Source organism: Silurus meridionalis, chromosome 1 (genome assembly GCF_014805685.1).
Source record: "Silurus meridionalis isolate SWU-2019-XX chromosome 1, ASM1480568v1, whole genome shotgun sequence".
Classification (NCBI taxonomy): Eukaryota; Metazoa; Chordata; class Actinopteri; order Siluriformes; family Siluridae; genus Silurus; species Silurus meridionalis.
The window spans coordinates 13,731,000-13,752,060 of NC_060884.1; the positions used below are offsets into that span (position 1 = coordinate 13,731,000).

Sequence of the window (21,061 nt, forward strand, 5' to 3'; positions counted from 1 at the left end):
CATGTCTGTCCGAATCTCGCGAATGCAATATCTACAGAACGAGAGATTTATTGTTTGTAGGATTTATATCGAATGAACATTGTAGCCATGAGATGAACTGAATTTTTTATTTGTTTTTGAAATGTCAAGGTCACAGCAAAATCTTTCCAGAAGTATAATATTTTAATTGTATTTGACTTTCTTGTGAGCATGTTTTAGTGAATGGCAAGACTAAAAACACATACAGTTTTCAAATATCTAGTCCTAACCAGCTTAAAAGAGGTTTAATATTCTGACCGCCAATCAGTCTGAAAACAGGCAGGAAGGCTTATCTAAGCATCTGCTACAGTCGCACACACTAGCTCTTTAAGTCAATCATAGGATTAATCAAATTAGCACTAAAAAACCATTATGGAACCAATGAACATTAAAGAAGGAGGAATTAGACTGGCTGATTTGTTCCTAATTAACAGCACTAACAGTGGTTTTTTTTTTATTTTTATGAATTTACGATTATAATAATACAGGGCTTTTAAGCATTGTCTTATCTAGACATTCACAATTCTGTTCTATAGATTGTTGTTGGTTGGATAATAATTATATATTTTTACTGTCTTGTGTTGTACTCTCTGTAATTCTGTTGGGTGCCATTTGTATCCTACTGATATCTATTGAATGATTCATATTCAATAACTGCTTTACTCAGGTCAGAGTGTTGGGTGATTCATTACAGATATAAATAGACTATATGGTCAAAGCTATGTAAATGCCTGACTATAACCCTACGAGTGAGTCCTCCCCAAGTCCACAACTTTTGGCAAGTTGGAGGCACATGATTGTCTAGTATGTGTTTGTATACAGTAGATTATGTAGCTTTATAACATCTTAGCAGAATGCATAACCAAATGTGTGTAGCCACCTGATCATCACACTCATATGTGGGTCTTCTTGAAACTGTTAGCACAAAAATAAAAGCACACAATAGTGCAAACTGTCTTTGTATGCTGGAGCATTACAATTTCCCTGTGGAAATAAAAGGGCCCGAACATGTTCCAGAATGAAAATTCTCAAAGATTCCCAAGATGCTTGTAGAGGAACTCAGTTGGCTTGCACAGAACCATGTTCTCAACCACCACTGAAGACCTTTAAGATTACCTGGAACAAGCACCAGGATTCCTCACCTGACATCAGTGCCAGACCCCACTAATGATCTTTTAGCCGAATAAATTAGCTTCTTTTTGTTTTAATAGCCCCAAGGTTTTCCTGTGGGAAACCTTAGAGGAAATCTAGAATAAAACTATGTTCAGAGGAAAGCCTTCCCAGATGCAGTTGTAAGAGGAAAAAGAGGACAAGCTCCATTTTAATTACCTGACTTTGAAATAGGGATGTTCAGAAAGCTCACAAAGGTGTTATGGTCAGATGTCCACATCTGGCTCTCTTGTGTATGCATATATTAAAAGAAAAAGGTATAATGTATAGGTAAATTGCTCTTATCATTGACCTATGTGCATGGTTTCAGATAGATAATACATTTTTGTTGACTAATCAATAGGGAAAAAGTTGATGATGGGCTCAAGCTTATACAATGTATATAAAAATATCACAGGCGTTGTGTCTACACCCTCCACACTGTTAAAATAGCAGGCCTTAGTGACACAAAAAAAGGAACTAAGATCATTTATTTTTTAAATCCTCACTGATTATTACATTACTCATGTTTTGGGGTAAGCAGTCAGCATGCCAAGTTGACTTGGCACAATTCTCCGATTTTTCCTTGCAAAAACATTCAAGATCCATCAAATTTTATCTCCTGTGCACAGCCTGCTTCAGGACACCCAACAGATCTTTAGTTGGATTCAGGTCAGGGCTTTCATGGGCATGTAGACTTTTTATGGCCATTGCATTTATTACTTATTTACCGCACTGTTTACTACTTTCCTGTTTTTATTTTCTTTGTCCAAATATATAAATATGACAGATTACAGGAAATAACAGGTTAAGTCTAAATCAAACATCTATTGGCAAGTTAGGAATACATTTTACTAGAAGTGTTTTATTAATCACTTTATCCTTTTGTCTCAGGTCCACAGTTCATATAACATCAATAATGACAACAATAACAAGCAGTCTTTTCCTTCAGCCTCACGTTAAAGCTGCTCCTCTGTGCATTGTTCTGATATATATATAATGCAATGAGCCTTTTAAATTCCCCTGGAAAAGACAGACTTCTTATGCTGTAATTGTTTTAGCTGTATGACAGACTGAGGGTGAGGACTCCTTGACTGTCAAGTGAATAGAGGGGGAATTGAATTAGGGATGTCTGGCCTTGGGAAGAGAAAGACATGTTAAAACCATGTTTTACTTGTTCACGGGGTACTGGTGATGTCATACATAGCTGATGAGGTTTGGACAAAACTAATTTATACAGGGCACCAAAACCAGTTGTTTTCACTTACTGTATGTGTCCTGCATTTTAGCTGTAAACAAATTTAGTTGTGGTCAAATGTTTATCAATTGTATGAATGTTGTTTCGTGAACAATAGCAACACAGTAATGGTGCTGTCTCACAGCTCCATTGTTTCTGGTTCAATCTTTAGCTCAGGTTACTGTCTGTGTGCATTGTAGCATGTTCTCCTGTATTTTTTTGGGTTCTCTTAGTTTCTTTCACCTCCCAAAAACATAAACAAGTTTAATGAATGTCAGAATGTTTGTGTAAATGGATAAATGTTAAAAACTAATCGAGTAGTTCTTTGTTAGATTGCATATTGCAATTCGATCTAGACGACATTGTCTCTCTTGTTATCTCTCCCTATCTCATTATCTTTCCATTTCTTGTCCTGAATGTCCTTTGTGAGATCAATCTGATCTGAAGCAATTTGCCCAGCTTGCCATGCTCTTTCTGTCTTACTCTTTCTCTGACACAAAATGTACTGTAGAAAATAAGATGTGGATATAGATTTTACGGAATACAAGCAAACCAGTCCTATTCTACAAATCCAAGTGTCAGTGTAGTGCACGCTGAACTTGTTAATCAACATGGTTCAAACTTCCTATTGTGGCCTTGTATCAACATTAGCACAGTGATTTAAAGCACTGTGGTTCCTATATAGCAGGCTCAGTTATGTACTGTGTAACTACTAGTAAGTTCGGGTATTGTGTTTATGTGCTATTGTAAGTGTACCTCCTTCAGGCATTAAAAGGCTAGCATGCATTTTTTGCAAGGGATTACCCTTGACTTTGGAAGTGATACATCTCAAGGACAAGCTGTTTGATGGTGAAAGGGGTGACTCAAATTGAAAGGTGGTCCGAAGCTGTGAAGGAAATGACCCAGAGGGTTTTGGCATGATGTCATTACTAGAAGAAATATGAGTCACTGGTGGGTGCATGTGTGTAGTGAGAGCTATAGTTGAGTTTTTGCTTGGTGTATATGTGAGAGAGTTCATCAGTGTGTCACTTGCCAAGACTATAAGACAGATTTACAAAGAGAGAGAGAGAGAGAGAGAGAGAGAGAGAGAGAGAGAGAGAAGAGGTCCCCTCAGTCCAGATGTCTCTACTCCCCTCCCGCACACATGGAAGAAACGGCACGTGGCTCTTCAAGGCTTTGTTAGATAGCATTAAAGGTTTATTTCACCACAGTGGATAAGAGTTGGCACAGCAAACACAGACAAGTGCCACTGTACTACTACAGGATTTTACTAATGTATTAGCTGAAAGGACAAAAAGATTCAAAGATTCCAGGTAAGAATGTTCTTTTCAGTGTGAATTAATAGTAGAATTGTTTAGTGTAAAATAATGAAATGCATCTCTCACTATTTGCGATCCCTTCTCTCTCTCTCTCTCTCTCTCTCTCTCTCTCTCTCTCTCTCTCTCTTCCAAATATACACACTGCTTAATCACTGTTCAGAACTGCCTTGTCATGAAATGTCAATTATGCACCTGCTTGGCTCCTGAGTGTATTTACATTACTTACTTCTTTCAGACAAATAATTACTCGATTACTGATTGTTTAAAAGAAATATCAGAATAATTATTTGTCTGATATACACAGTAACGGAAAACCTAAAGCATAAAAACCCTGTCAGGTCACTGAGTTAACTCAGCCCTTAGGGTGGCTTCAATGAAACGATATTTTTTAAAAGCTTTCTATTCAAATCACCCAGGGTAATGGAGCACTTTTTGTCTAAAAACAACATTTTGTACAACAGTGGAATGTAAGAATAGTGTTGTACAATTGCACATTTTATTGTCAGTGTATTTGATTGATTATATATATAAATACTGTAAACTACAGAATTTGTGGCACTCTTAATGAGAATGATGAGAATGAGACATATAAAAAATTGATTATTGATTTTAATAATGATCTATTGAAAATTATTTCTCATGAGAGTGCAATTTTTAAATAATAATAATAATAATAATAATAATAATAATAATAATAATAATAATAATAATAATAATAGTGTTTTTCAGCAAGCCATGTAGTAAAATTATGTCTTTCCTAGATGCACAAAGTCTTAAGCAACTCTAATGCTCCCCTTAACCAGGTCACATCATTCAGGGGTATATCTGTTCATAAATCCCTTTGTTGTCCATCACTATGAAATAAACTAAATAAACCCATAATTACCGATCTGCACAAATCAGTTAATGGGAAAATACACCATGCATGATTAAAAACAATATGAAGCCTTATAGTAACAATAGTCATAATTAAAATAAAAAATAAAAAGTAAAAAAAAAAAAAATAATAATAATAATAAGAAGAAGAAGAAGAAGAAGAAGAAGAAGAAGAAGAAGAACTAGAACAAGAAGAATAAAAAGAAGTTTAAAAGGCCTGAAAAAGTTTTGTGATACAGGCCTTTTTACACATAGTGTTATAAGTTGCTGTTATGATCATGGCAAATAAGTATTTAACCTATTTTCACAACCATATGCTTTTTGTACATCCTTTTCCAAAGTTCTCAGTCTTTCGAAAAGGCTTTTCACTAGATTTTAAAGTATAGATCTGGGGATCTGCCTCTTTAGCTACAACAGCATTAGTGAGGAGGACTGGAACATGCCTTGTTCATCCCAAAGGTGTTCATTGGTGTTGAGGTCGGGCACATTGGTAACCTTGGTTTAACTGCAGACAAATTGTGCAGCTAAGAGCATAAAAACACATTTTATTCAAATATCTAGTCATATAATGGCAGAATGTAAAACTCAAGTCAAGTCAAGTCACAGCGAAATGAGACAATGTTCCTCCAGAACCCTGGTGCTACATTTAACAACATAAAGCTACATAACAGAAAACACAGAGCTAAGGACTAGTAAGTGTCCTCGCCACATAGAGTGCATTGTGTGCAACCTGGTGCAAACAGTGCAAGACAACACAAGACAGTGAAGGACAAATACACAAGACACAAAATAGCGCCACCAGTAAACCTACTGTATACTGTGCATTAGTTTCAGTTCAGGTCTGTGTGTTGAGAAGCCTGATGGCTTGAGGGAAAAAACTTTTGCACAGTCTGGATGTGGCGGCCCGAATGCTTCAGAACAGCTTCCCTGATGGCCGAGGGTGAAGAGTGTGTGTGTGAGTAGTGTGTGCGTTTGCGGACGCAGCGTGTGGTGTAAATGACCGTGATGGAGGGGAGAGAGACTCCGATGATCTTTTCAACTGTGTTCACTATCATCTGTACGGTCTTGCGATTCGAGACAGTGCATTCCCAAACCAGGCAATGATGCAGCTGCTCAGGATGCTCTCAATGGTCCCTCTGTAAAATGTGGTCAGGATGGGGGGAGGGAGATATGCTTTCCTCAGCCTTCTCAGAAAGTAAAGATGCTACTGGGCTTTCTTGGTGATGAGGCTGGTGTTGAGTGACCAAGTGAAGTTCTCTGCCAGATGAACACCAAGGAATTTGGTACCCTTGACGATCTCCACATAAGATCCATCGATGATGAGTGGAGAATGGCCCCTTTGTGCTCTCCTGAAGTCAACAACCATCTCTTTAGTTTTTTCAACGTTCAGAGACAGGTTGTTGGCTCCACACCAGGCTGTTAACTGTTGCACCTCTGTATGCTGACTCATCGTTCTTGCTGATAAGACCCACCACGCTCGTGTCATCTGCGAACTTGATGATGTGAATAAAGATTTGCTTGCTACACAGTTGCAATTTAGCAGAGTGAACAGCAGTGGACTGAGCACACAGCCCTGAGGGGCCCCGGTGCTCAGTGTGGTGGTTATGGAGATGCTGTTCCCGATCCTGAATGACTGAGGTCTCCCAGTCAGGAATTCCAGGATCCAGTTACAGAGGGAGGTGTTCAAGCCCAGTAGCCTCAGCTTCTCAATCAGGTGCTGAGGGATGATTATGTATAATTCTAAATCCTTATTGTCCAAGTGGGTGAGAGCCAAATGAAGGGTCGTGAAGATGACATCGTCCGTGGAAAGGACGATGCTCAGGGAGATGTTGAAAATCTCAATAAAATACATCCCCTATCTGTTCTGCACATTCCCTGAGCACTCTGCTAAGAATGTTGTCTGGTCCAGCAGATGTAAATGGGTTAAATGGAATTTTCCAAACTTCTGCTATGGATAGACGGAGCACCTGGTCACTGGGAGGAGTTGTGGTCTTCCTCGCCGCCATGTTGTTCTGCACCTCAAACCGGGCGTAGAAGTCATGTCATCAGTGCACTTGCTGATGTAGCTGGTCACTGTTGACGTGAACTTTGGATTTAGCTGCTAACATAATTTGAGCACTTTGTGCATCTGATTGGAACTGTTTGATATTAAAGTTTGAGATGGCTGGCATGTTCATTAGTGTCTCAATGCTTGCAATCACACCAGACCCATGTGTTCGGGTCGGTACCCGAAAACTATTAAAAGCCTGTTCTTGTATTAGAACAGTGTATTTGAATCTGTATTAAAAGGCCACAGAAGCCATGACTCACTAAAACTTCTCTGAGTGTCTATGGGCCGGCAAGAGTGTGATACCACAGTGAGATATTTGCTCATTTCTCTAAAATATTAAATTTAAACAAAATGATTTAGGAAAATTGCTAAAAGTTTTTTTAATGCATTTTAATGAAATCTCAGGCTACGCCAGGTTTCCTGTGTAGTCTAAGCATTGCCTGTGTTCTATGGATTCTATGGGCGATTGTGAAAATGAATAAATAAGAAAAACATCTGTAAACAGGAAGAAAAATAACACCATAAACAAGCTCAGTAATGTGCAGAGAGAACCTAACAAGACTTTGTAAACAGAAAAGTAAGAAAACAGAGCACATATACACTGCGACTAATGCGAAATGGGTTAAAGTAATGATGAGGTGGGGCTGGGCGTTAATAGAGCACTCAGGGAAAAGAACGTCAGGAGAAAGAATGTTTTGTAAGGTTGTCTATGCACCTAACAGTCCTTTCCATTATTGGTACCGTTCATGATGATTAGTATGGCTAATCATCATGAACGGTAGATACACCCAAAAATTTTACTGCTTTATATTTTTGTGTGTGCATGTGGATTGTCCTCTTAAATTCAGTCTTTGCAACAATTGATTTTGGGTTTCTACTCATTATCCTATTAAAAGCTCTGTCCATGACAGAGACAACTAGGATTAATGCTAAAATATCCCGGTGCTTAGGAGAACTCATGATGCCATCAATCTTTAAAACTTCTGAACCACTAGCCACAAAACAGCCCCCAAGCAGCAATATTTTACAGTGTGTTGGTTTAACCCTATGGTGATGGATGACAGATTTTACATGTGTGTAACCTCACATTGTAGTTTTAACTAAATTATCCCAGAGAAACAAAGGATTTTTTAAGGGTTCATATAAATGCACTGTAATGCTAGGGCTTAGCTTATTTGCCTGTAGTATTTCACTTTAATCAAGCTGTTTTAGTGTTATAGTTATAACATGCTGGTGTAACTGCATTGCTAGAAGCACTTTTTGACATAATCACCTTACCAAGGACTGTGCTGCTGTTGCAGTGTTCAAATTGGGGGTCTCTTCAAGTCAACATGCCCACAGTGACCTATATGTTTTCACACACATAGACACACACACACACGCACGCACACACGCACGCACGCACGCACGCACGCACGCACACACACACACACACACACACACACACACACACACACATATATACACACACAGTAGCACTGCTAAAAAACAACATCCAAAGCTTGACTAGACATCCCACTAACTGTACTACCCTTTTTGAAGAGATGAAAACAGAGGTGTGGGAAAAATTAGACTAGTGCAAATGTCTGAACTTTTATTGTTTTTAAGGTAGTTTATGGTGATTGTTTCCATAAGATCCTTGTAATTTAAGCTTTACTGTAATCTAATCCTATCTATATGTAAGAATTCTCCTGTAGTCCACCATGCTGCATTACAATGTGTCAGATACCTTTGGCCACAATTGTGTTAGTGGGGTTCTTGAATGCACTATAAAATCGTGTGTTACTGTTTTGGCAGGACCATGAGTGCTGGAATAAAACCGGTGTCTCAGGATCACAGTGGCTCTGGGATTCCTCTACCCCGGACCATGAACACCTTCTCCAAGAAGAACAGCAAGTGCTCAAGTGGCAGCTTCCTTAACTCACCTGCACAGTGTCAGCCAGGTGGAAGAATGGCTTCCTTTGCATCCTCCACTTCCAGCAGTGTAAACTCTAAAGAGCTGCTGAAGGAAGCTTCATCAAGGATTCAGTACCAATTGCAGAGACCAACTCCACTCAAGACCTCATTTAACCACATGACTGGCTCTCGCTCTGCCTACACTAGTCCACAGGTTCCTAAAAGGCATATGCAGCGCTCTAAAGACACCCTGGACATCCGTAGAGTTCCTGCGACCCAGGACAGTTTAGAAAACTTGACAAGGAATGGCAACAAAAACTGGAAAACTAATATGGTACAACTCAAGAGACTGGATAATGCAGATGCCCCATCATCATCTTGTATGACGATGCAAGGGGTCCAGACAGGAAAAGCTAATCTCAGAGCAACCAATGGGAATTTGATTTGGGGATCCTCAGCTGGTAACCGACCAGGCTGTAACAAGCAAAGAATCGAATTAAAAAATGGAAGCAATAACAAAGGCATGAACTCATGCAAACCTACACCACAGAAAGCTGAAGGAAGTGAATCACCTCGTATGGCTGCAGTGGCACCTTTCAGGTTAAAGTAAGATCAATGAGTTTATGCTGAAGCAACAACTCGTAAAAATTCACAATATTTATTTATAATATTGTATTTATTATTAATCAGAACCCAGGCTGTGCTTAGTTAAGCTTAAACAACTTAAACATAAAGTTATTTGTACTATTTTAATTCATGTCCATGTCTCTGATCCCCAGGCTTCAGGTTCAGGAGGATACTGACATGTCCTCTTTGGAGGATGTGAGTGACTGCTCCTCAGACTCAATGGAAGTGTACTGTGAGGATTTGGGTAAGCCTTTCCCAAATTATCCAGAGTTCATGACCAGAATCTTACACTCTATGGCCTATTATTAAAGGCCTTTGACTTTGAATGTAGGCATAATGTCAGGCTGGCAAAATTAGATGTAATTACTGCCTGTGCAATTGCTAGGTGCAATGAGAGCATGCTATTTTGTCTCTGTTTCCACATTCAGAGCCCTGCCATATTCAAGTCAGCTATACTGTTTAGGGCTAAGGATGTCTTTATTATGATACCTTTTTAATAATCTTTACTTGGATTTGTGCAAAGGTTTGCACACCCTTAGTACAAAATAAAGACAACTGAATTTAATTATACAAGCAAGACATGTGCTGGTAGTGTTTAGTGTTTCACATATGCTAATCACAAGTAACATAAATGCTGTTATAGTGCTTGGTGATACAATACCCAATTTTAGTGAGTCTTTGGTCACTATGGCAGATTCCTGCTCTTGGCTATCTAGAGAAAACAGAATGTAGTCTTCTGCTGTCTTCGCTGATAGATTTCAGGGTTTATTATGTTGTGCATTCTAAGATGCTTTTCGTTGGGAGTGACGAGGATGGACAGGATTAGAATCGAGTTTATTAGAGGGACAGCGCATGTAGGACGTTTTGGAGACAAAGTGAGGGAGGCGCGATTGAGATGGTTTGGACATGTGCTAAGGAGGGACATGGGGTATATCGGTAGGAGAATGCTGAGGATGAAGCTGCAGGAAAGGAGGAAAAGAGGAAGACCATGGAGAAGGTTTATGAATGTGGTGAAGGAAGACATGCAGGTAGTTGGTTTGAAAGAGGCAGTTGTAGATTACAGGGTAGTATGGAGACGGATGATCTGCTGTGGTAACCCATTCACGAGAGCAGCCAAAAGACGAAGAAGATTCAAAGATGCTTTTCTGCTCACCATGGCTGTAAAAAGTGGTCAAGTTAGTGTATTAAATTGTCATGAAATAAACTTTTTTCTTTTGTCCATTTGAAAATTACTGAAGCACATTTTATCAACCATTTTAGTATATCTTTTGAAGGGACAATGCTATAAAAAATGAAACTTGGATATACTTTAGAGCAGTCAATGTGCAGCTTGTATAGCAGAGCATAGATTTACCATTTTCTAAAAATAACTCAACATACAGCCTTTATTTTCAAAATAGCTAGCAACAAAAATGAGTACACACTAAGTGTTAACATCTAAAGGATACCTCATGTAACCATGCAAAGACACATATCCTACTCACGTTCATGTTTTTGTCTGCTTGACAGGACCATACAAATGTGTGTATCTTGTATTAGAGCAGTTAGAATTGGTTCTTTGAGTACAATTCTCTCATACTGGCCACTGGATATTCTACATGGCACCTCACGGTAAAGAACTCTCTGAGGATTTGAGAATTAAAATTGTTGCTCTCCACAAAGATGGCAGAGGCTATAAGAAGATCGATTACACCCTAGAACTAAGTTACAGTATAGTGGCCAGGGTCATACAGAGGTTTTCCAACATGGGTTCCACTTGGAAAACAGACTTCACAAGGGTCGATCAAAGAAGTTGAGTCCTCGTGCTGTGCGTCAGGTGCAGGATCTGCTTCAAAAAACAGATGCATGAGTGCTGCCAGCATTGCTTTAGAGGTTACAGAAGTGGAAGGTCCGCTTGTCAGTGCTCAGACCATATGCCGCACACTGCAACAAGTGGGTTTGCATGGCCGTCGTCCCAGAAGGAAGCCTTTTCTCAAGCTGGCTCACAAAAAAGCCCGCTGCTATCAAAGAGCATGAATTACTAGAACCATGTCCTGTGGTTTGATGAGACTAAGATAAACTTGTATGGCTCAGATGGTATCCAGCATGAGTGGTGACACACTTGTGAGGAGTACCAAGAAAATTGTGTCTTGAATGCAGTCAAGCATGGTGGTGGTAACATCATGGTTTATGGCTGCATGAGTGCTGCTGGTACTGGGTAGCTGTGGTTCATTGAGGGAAACATGGATTCCAACATGTACAGTGACATTCTGAAGCAGAACATGATGCCCTCCCTTCTGAAACTGGGATAATTGGCAGTTTTCCAACATGAAAATGAACCCAAACACAACACCAAGATGACAACTGCTTTGCTGAGGAAGCTGAAGGTGATGAAGGGGCCAAGAATGTCTCCAGACCTGAACCCTCTTGCGCACCTGTAGAGCATCCTCAAGTGGAAGGTAGAGAAGTGCCATGTGTCCAACATCCAGCAGCTCCATGATGTCATTATGGAAGAGTGGAAGAGGATCCCAGCAACAACCTGTGCAGCTCTGGTGAATTCCATTTCCAGTATGATTAAAGCAGTGCTAGATAACAATAGTGCTCACACAAAATATTTATAATATTTAGACACTTTTGACATGTTCACTTAGTGTGTACTCACTTTTGTTTCCGGGTATTTAGACATTAATGGCTGTATGTAGTGTTGTTTTTAAAAGACAGTAAATCTGTACTGCTATATGCACATCGACTACTTTTTACATTTTTATAGTAGTGTCCCTTAAATGTTTGCTGAAATGTAAGTGTGTACTCACTTTTTTAGATACTGTATATATATATATATATATATAGATACCCACACTGGTATGTGTTATGCAAATCTATGTGTAGATTATGCTTGTTGTCATGTTTTCATTGTGCCAGGCCAGACTCCTTTATTTAGAGTCATTCTCCGGAACACATTCTTTCAAATGTCTTATCTTACTTACATACTGACAGATAATTCTGTCCAGATACATTCCTTATCAAGAGCCAGATTTTCTTCCTAGTGACTCTAACAGATAAGTCTACATGGATGTAAAATATACATTCAAAGTTGCCAAATATGAAATCTTACTTGTCTACTGATCAACCAAGAAAGTCAAGAAATAGCAATTAATTCCAGTCATGTTCCTGTAGATTATAAGGCTACAAATAAAAGTTTATATTTATTTCCACAGTTGTCTGGGATTAAATGGAATCCAGAATCATTCAGTCTAGTGGAACTTTAAACTTGCCAGAACTTAGTTGTGGGAATCTACTCTTGGCAACACTAATTTAGTTAAAAGAAAATAGCCGTTCAAGTGAGTCTAGGGTTGGGAAGGTCTGGGTTTTGCTTTGGACAAGCAGCACTGGGTTACTTTATGAATGTAATAATTTAAATTATGTTAATAAATTAGAGGTAAAGGCTTTATGTTGGATCATTATGCTTTTTTTAAAATAAATCTATGTACATGTTGTGTGGCAATTTCCAGGCTTTGAAAGCCTGGGAAAACAAACAGTACACACTTTATTGTAGACTCCTATTTTCCCAGAGTTTCAACATCCGTGGTGTAGTTTTGGAATATGATTAATCATTCTCAGAGCCAGAAAATACTCCCTGTTTTTTCATAAATGTTTTTCTAGGCCATCATTAATGGTGTTGCAAGAGGTTGTAAGTTTCATATGCACATTTCAGACTCATTTAACTAAGAGAAAACATTAGTTTGTGGGGGTTTTCTGTTGGTTTTTGTTTTTGTTTATTTAAGTGCACTGTGATATTGAAATATATAAAAGATCATTTTCCATGACATTTTGTCATATTTCATGTTGGCCTACATGAAAATATGATGAATTAGAAACAGAATTTGGGTTTAGGAGTCTGTAGTTGCAGAACAGTTATAAATAATTATGTTCTATGCTTTTGTAAACACAATATGGAAACAAATATAAATAAAGGGAGGTGGTAATTCATTTTCAAGTGAAATTTGTAGTCATTGAAATCTTACTCAGAGATAAAATACTCCATGAACTCTCTTAGGTGATGCTAACAGTGTCTGGTTGAAGTAATATCCAAGGGCAGTTACTTTTTAAATACTCTGTTGTGTAGTTTTATATCCAGCAATCCTAGATGACAGTAACCAAGCATTGATCCCTAGTCTAGTAATAATTCAAAAGGAGGCAGCTGTGAACGTTTTTAAATGGTTGCAGGGTCAGACACAGCATATGGCAGGTTTTGATCAGTAGATCGGGTCTATGGATCCGATTTCACCCACTGTGACTTGGTCTGTGACTTGATGCCCTTCGTGGTTTTAGTTTTGTATTCACCAAAAAAAATCTATTCTCCTAGGTTAGACTATGGTTCAACCATTTTCATTGGGTTTCTCACATCACTGGATTTCTGCTTAGATGCAAAGGAAATGGCAATGATATTTACGCTGAATTAGTAATGTACAAAAAACACTCGTAAATTAGTCTGTAGTGTTTACATGTTCCCAGTAATATATGCACAGTGCTAATAAAGACTTACATTTCATGGATGTCATCTGTGATTTGAGATGCAGAGAGGAACGTGTAGCAAGTTTTTCAAAATGCCTGAAACAATCTTTGAGCAGAAAACTGCATAAGAGTGTACCTAAGAGAATTCATGCAGTGTAAATGCAAATACTACTCTATTTACCTCTTAGTATAGTAATTATTCATTGTTAACAATTTATTATTTTTGAAGTAAACTTTCCTTTACAGCTGTACCCAAACATTTGTCCAAAGCTCTATCTATATGTCTGTCTGTCTGTCTGTCTGTCTGTCTGTCTGTCTATCTATCTATCTATCTATCTATCTATCTATCTATCTATCTATCTATCTATCTATATACTGTATGTATGTATGTATATATATATATATATATATATATATATATATATATATATATATATATATATATATATATATATATATATACGGACACACACATTAAGAATACACTAAAAATCAATCAAGAGGCCAGCTCCTCTGCAGTTTTGTCAGGTTTTGTCGTTTATTTCCATGGCTTAATGGCATAAACAGATCAGGCTTAGCCTTGGGGATGCTCACGTGTCTGTTGACAGCTGTGTTGTTGGCCGGCCTTAGCCTTTCAATGATCTGCAGATGTGGGGGAAAACCTCTCCTGAGGAAGGGTGGTCACGTCAGCCAGTGTTTAAAATGAGGGTCTCAAATAGCATTTTTCTTTGCAATTTGGTAGACATGCATGTACCACTTACAAAATCTATAACCAAAAACAAATCATATCTAACAATATTCAGGAAAGACCAAGAATTTTTTTTTATTGCATTCTAAGGTAAAAAGTCTACAAACAGCTCTAAAATCAATTAACATATGGAAGCAAAAATAAGGTGAGGCTGCAGACCAAGTGAGCAGGAAAAAGCTGTTCCGTTTACTTTAGCAACAACAACGTGGCACATGAGAATGAAGCACAGAGACACATAAAAAAAAAACCAAAAAAAAAACGAGAACCAGATTAGACTGGAGTGACGTCCGCATCTGAACTTCCTGAAATTTGGAAGAGACTACTCAAAACAAAAACAAACACATACAGAAGCACTAAGCATAATCATGCCCCCTCAGAACCCAGCAGGATTGTACACAAATATCACAACCACAATCACACACTCACTCACTCAATTGCTTTAACTAATTGCTGGATTTTAAAAGTTTTTAAAAGTGAACAGCATGGTCAGGGCTTCTTTGCCAATAGTGATGAAACTGGTGTTTTACTTTTTTGTGAACTTTATGATCAACCTCACCTGCTTCTACCTAAAGTATTCTATTAAAAGGTTTTCTGAAGTCCAGGGCATACATTATAGGGTTGGTACACAATTAATAAACCATAAGTAAGCTTTGCATCAGGTTGAATCAATCTACTATCAAACTATCAATTATTTTCCTATTTCATCCTGTCACGAAATATTGTATTCCTCTTGTACCAGAATTTACCACGGTTTAACCCAGAGAGCATCAAGTCCTTTCTGACAATTTGCTGACACCCGAGACTTCTTCCATAATCTTTAAGTAAACTTAATAAATAAATCCACTGAAATGTTGCAATGTTTATTACTAGTCTTAGATTATGTAGGTCATCTGGCATTACATTTTTTTAAAATAAGCTTAAATGAAATAACTATCCCATTTTATAAGCTCATTAATATCAACCATAAATATTATTGTAACCAATACTACAGTCAAAGAAAATGTATCAATAATGTTACATTTTACATTTACAATAAACACATTCTCATTAATAAGATTCGAGAATTGAAGATAATTTAGGTATATGAATAATTTAATTGTCTCTAAAAAGGCAGTGTTATTTAAGTACAGTATAGTTAGTATTCTTATTTCATGAACTTGTCAAGTATAATCCCAAATAAAAGCATGTGCTATGGATTAAAACTTTAGTACTAATGTCATGTAAAAGCAATTTATGTGACTGGAGACTGAAATGAAACAATATTTTACTCTGTAGAAATTAAAATAATTATGATATTGGAGATATAACATTAACTGTTAAGTCAATATTTCTCTTGTTTTAAAATGAATTTCAACTCTCCATATCCTTGAGCAATTCCATAGCCCCTCTTCCTGTGGTGCTCTCTACAGGAAGTTTGTCATGCACGCAGTAATGTCATCAGATGTAGCCAGAAACACAGGCAGCCTACTAGTAATAAAGGAAAAGAATAGAGGCTATTCTTTTCACTTCCTTTTGACCCACAGTGGCATCAAATGATTTGTGTGACTTTAGAATTAACCCCCCACAATCAGCATGGGTTTGACAAAGTTTCTATATCTCAGTGGGAGAGCTTTAAGGCTTTTCTTTACACATAGTGCTAACCAGGTCAGTTGCCCCAGGCATTCGGAGGAGTGCTCATTCTCGGTCATGCATGTTAAGAGTGATGAGGAACTAGGGCATTCAGCAAAGAAGATGGGATAGCTCATATCTACATTTGAAGCCCTCTATCGCCATTTTCACAGTGCATTGTTGTGTTCAGGGAATCGTCAGTCCTACAGTCTTAATGCCTGTTGTGATGTAGGGAGCATGGTTGCTATGGAGATGGCTTTTCCAGCAGAGCATTGTGGAGTACTCTACAGAGATATGTACATGGACTGTCATCTTAGGGATCATCTCAAAATACCTCATCCACAGCATGTATAGATGCTGCAAGATGAGGCTGCTGCAAGATTGCATTGAGCAGTATTAGCTCTTTCTGCATGTTTTGAAGCTTAGCAATTTACGTTTTTAGGTTCAGGTTTTATATGCATTTTGATTAGCATTTAACAAATGAAAAATAACATATAAAATAAGTGTCCAATTATGTAGACAAAATAACTGAGAAGATTTGAAATCTAGCTTTTCTTGATTGTTTTTAATTTAGTTTACCTTTTGCCTGCATTTAATCTTAATGTGTATAGCTGATTAATTATATGAATTACATGTAATTATGATGTAATTATGACCAATGAGGCAATAAATCTTTTTGGTTTTAAATGGCATGAGAACTCTATTAACCCATCTAATACAGTAACAGTGGATTTAATGACTGTGCATATCCAGTGGGGGAGGGGTTGCGAGAACAAAGGGCTCTGGATAAACTGTGCAGAAACATATGAACTGATGTCCTATCGTAAAGGCGGACTAAAATCAAAGCATGCATTTAATCATCGTCCCTCTTTTCTCACACTTTCTGCTGGAAAGGAGAGAAACGTTGGTAAATGTTACCTAGTAAGAGAGAGGAAAAGAGTGAGGGAGGGGGAGGATGGAAGAGAAGAAAAAGGGGGAGGGATTGTTGTTGCGTCTGCCTGTGCTGCTACCCGGTTGCTGTGCATTTCAGCTGTAGTAGGCTATGGTGAAGGGAGGAGAGAAATGAATGAGAAAGAAAGAGCGCAGAGAAACAGAAAGAAAGGCAGAGCTGGGGCAGCAGTGAAGTAGCAGGCAGACAGGAAGGCATAAGGAAGAAAAAGCTAAGGGAGGACAGGATTAGCATTTTCTTCCTGCCTTCTCGGGGAGGGAGGAGGAAAGAAAGAAAGAGCTGAGACTGTGGATTCTCCTTCTTTTCTTTCATCATCTCCTCCTTGCTGAAGCTGCTCTAAATGTTCTCCCTTAGAGGAAGAGCTTTGGGGTAGCATAGGAAAGGAGGTTGGCTTGCATACTAAAGCTATCTAAAGGTAGACGAACATACATCTGGGACGGAAGTTGCAGGCATGGCTGCCAAAAGAGGCAAGTCTGGAGTACCACAGAATGTGGCACGGAGTGAGCTGAAGGTCTACCGTACAGGTAGCACAGAGGGACGCATCCCTGTGCCTACCAACCTGCGAAAGCAGAGGTCTCTGACCAACCTAGCTGTTTTAACGGATGCCGAGAAGAAGATGCAGCTCTATGAGCCCAAGTGGTGTGACGACATGGGCAAGGCAGGCACTAGCCACCTGAAGACAGGAAAGCCAAAACCAACAGGCGGAGGAGGAGGCGAAGGGCCTGGCAGTGCCCAACTATCAAGGAACCTATCAAAGTCAGAACATTCTCTGTTTCAGGGCAAACCTAAACCCTTTACCCCGCTTGCTGCTCCTGGTGCCCTGGGGAAGACCCAGAGTCGTATCCCTCGTGGCCCTTATGCAGAAGTAAAGCCTCTTAGTAAAGCTGCAGATGATGGAAAGTCTGATGATGACATCCTTTCCAGCAAGGCAAAGGTGGCAGGCAAGAAGACTGCAGCTGGGGTTCATGGGGACTCTGAGGCCAAAGGCCAAGGTGAGGAAGGTGGTGATAAGCCCTTTTTGAAGGTGGATCCAGAGCTAGTGGTCACAGTTCTTGGAGATCTGGAGCAGTTACTCTTCAGTCAGGTGCTTGGTGAGTAACCCACAGTGTGTTGTTTTTTTTTTTGTAAAAAAAACAAACTGTTGTAATGTCTGCAGATCTCCAAGTTTCAAACAAATCTGCTCCCAACTCCTACTAACCTAACCAAAACTACCTTAAATACAACTGTGATATGCTTTCTTTGCTGATGATAGAAACACAGCTTGATGTTGACCAAGTTCTGACATTGCAACCTCATTGATGGCGATTGTCCTTAGACAGTTCTAAAACATGGTTGTCAGTGACTGTCCTAAATTAAATAGTGGGAGAGCTGCATGGAAAAAACAGCTGTGTACTTTGTGCTATTGTTCATTGTGCATTCACATCATTGGTGTCTGTTTGTTCTCTAGCACTTCTGTCTTTCTGTTGGAAAAATTGTAGAAATCTGTAGATGATTCCTGTGTGTCATTTCATGTGGATGCTGGTTGATGGCGACATTTGGCATACTGATCTGCTTTCTGTTGTCTGCCCACTGCAGTGCTTGAGTGTATGCATGTGGGTGTGTGTGTGTGTGTGTGTGTGTGTGTGTGTGTGCGCGCACTGGTTTTTTAGGACTGCTGTTGCTCTACTCTGAGCTTTAATGAGGTAATGGCTGCTATCAGGGAATGGCTGAAAAAGGGGGAGTAAAATACAGCAGGCTATATTGAATTCATATTCAGCTTGTGCTGATCCTCGTCCGTTGATCCTCCAAGCATTTTATCCTCAGCCTTTAAAACGGTGCAACATTTGCTTTGATAGCAAGCATGGGAAAGACAGCTACCTAGCTAATGCTAATCACCATCAAATCCTTTTTGTATTCAGAAGCCACTGAGGCACAATATGCAGGTATATCCCTCTATTGTATGCTTCAAAAAGAACACTTACATGCAATTACTTCTCCCCTGATTAGTTTCATATACATAATTTTCTGTAGGAAAATTGTATTGGGTTTGGCCTCTATGCTTTTTTTCCCAGTATGTGAAGTCTTCTTTGTTTCAAAAAAGCCTTCCAATTTTTGGAATTAATGAAATATTTGGATATTTAAATAATGTATTGCGGACATTTAAATAAATGACCAAATCACAATGAACCCATATCAGTGTCCTCAACCTGGACAGACAATGCTCATAACTATCAGAAACTCATGTTCAGTGTTTAACTGTAATTAGTGAATTCAACTAAACAGCCTTTGAATATAGCTCTTTAGTATACCTGTACCTGCAGTCAAAAATATTTTACATAATATTTTATATTATTATCAGCTATTCTGTCACAAAAAAGCTAACTATTCCATTATATACCAATTTTCTTTAAGTAATTCCTGTCTGCTAGCCAGGCAGGTAATGTGAAAATGAATCAAGTGCATGTGAATCCATGCATTTTGTGACTCTACTAGTTAAAGTTAACCTAGACCTATTTAAGATATTTAGGCTTATATAGGAACATTTGTTTATTCTATCATTATTTCATAATATATATCACATTGCATAAATAGGATAACAGCATCTATAAAATAGATCAATTCTAAAATAAAGCCTTTACAAAGAGATCTAAATAGATGAAAATGAAGCTATATAATTCATATACATGGTGTATGAATTGGTAGACAAAGCATAAAACACTTGCTTCAAAGCTGCCTAAGGAAGTACAACTATGTTAATATACACCAAGATAATATTGTAAGTTTAAATATATTATGTAGGTTTTATACTATGATTTACCAGCAGTCCATTTGACATTGCTTACATTTGAAATTGCATATATACCTTTTAATATTAATTATAAATTGAGAAATAGTTTCAAAGAGCAAATCAAATCAGAAAAGTGTGATAAGTCAGTCAAATGTGATATGCATGTAATTAAAATGCAATATTTCCCTAAGAACAGAGATAATTGTTGATAGTATGCACGGAAGACTTACACATTGATGTGTGAAGTTCTTTGCTGGGAAGTTCATTTTCATAGCTGCTCCTCACTTAAATCACTTGCTGGCTAATAAGAGTAAACCTTGGCCTGCATTCAACATATTGACTCAGGCAAAATAGGGCTCTTCAAGTCTACATAAAGGGCTATTGCACAATGTTACTTAGTGACTGAGGCACAGTGAAAGGAACGCCCAATTAATACGGTTTACATCAAATTTGTAGTGTTTTTTCATAATGTAATTCATTAGCTGTTGAACAATAATTATCATTATTTAGGTCAAGAATAAGCTATTGGAGACTGAGGACTAAAGATCAATAATGCTTTTCCTCAAAATCTTTTCTCTTCCATAATGTATGCAACTCTTCAAAGAGTCTCATTTCCACTATGCATTTCAGGGTTTTGTGCCACATACTCCAGCATAATGGACTTCCTTATAGACTTCTTCACTTCTAATCGTTCTCAGTCATGCCCAAAGAAACAGCATACTTACTCTTGTATTGCGACCAGATTGGGATAGGGAATAAAACATTGGTTTTCTCTGTGCGTGCAGCTGCTGTTACAGCGTAGTGCAGCTGGACTGGGCTTTAGGCCCACTGCAGAAACTCTGACTGAAATATCTTCAGCAGGACAATGGACTGAATTGAGAAGCAGACACAAGAGACAGAAACTTAAGAGCCTGTGGATACATTTGGCTCTTTGTGCTTGGCTGTGGTGCACTGTACACAACAGACTTCAGTTAAGTTGGCAGCATAAAAACACGATGGTAAAAAAAAAAAAGGATGGACAGCAACAAAAGAGAGCCAGGAGACATGTAGCCAAGTCTGGAAGGCACAATGTGTCTTTGGTATTGCATTTCTTAGAAAGGGGGAAATTAACATGCTGAGCATAAAGATTGTGTTTTGGTAGAATACACAATGAGGAACCTAACTGTGTTTCTAACATACGACCCCAGCATGAGGAGAGTTAAAAGGAGCAAGGACACTGCAGTAGATGCGGAGGCATAGAAGTGGATACTGTATGAGCAATAACATAAAATAGCAGCTATAATTTTGGGATAGTTACATAAATACACAGCTGAACTGGGGCCA

At 38.4% G+C, this 21,061-nt stretch overlaps 1 protein-coding gene across 13 annotated transcripts in view; it reads left to right on the top strand.

The window, feature by feature from the left end:
• nav1b (neuron navigator 1b) overlaps window positions 1-21,061 on the top strand; it is an 83,984-nt gene that overhangs the window by 7,312 nt on the left and 55,611 nt on the right. For 9 of the 13 annotated variants that reach the window (XM_046836753.1, XM_046836898.1, XM_046836818.1 and 6 more), the window contains exons 2-3: window positions 8,447-9,151; window positions 9,325-9,416. In XM_046836753.1, coding sequence (XP_046692709.1) covers window positions 8,447-9,151; window positions 9,325-9,416 — 797 coding nt within the window. Of the gene's footprint in view, window positions 1-3,563; window positions 3,718-8,446; window positions 9,152-9,324; window positions 9,417-17,044; window positions 18,063-21,061 lie in introns of those variants that run through there. The other 4 variants (XM_046837366.1, XM_046837443.1, XM_046837604.1 and 1 more) reach the window with 2 other exon arrangements.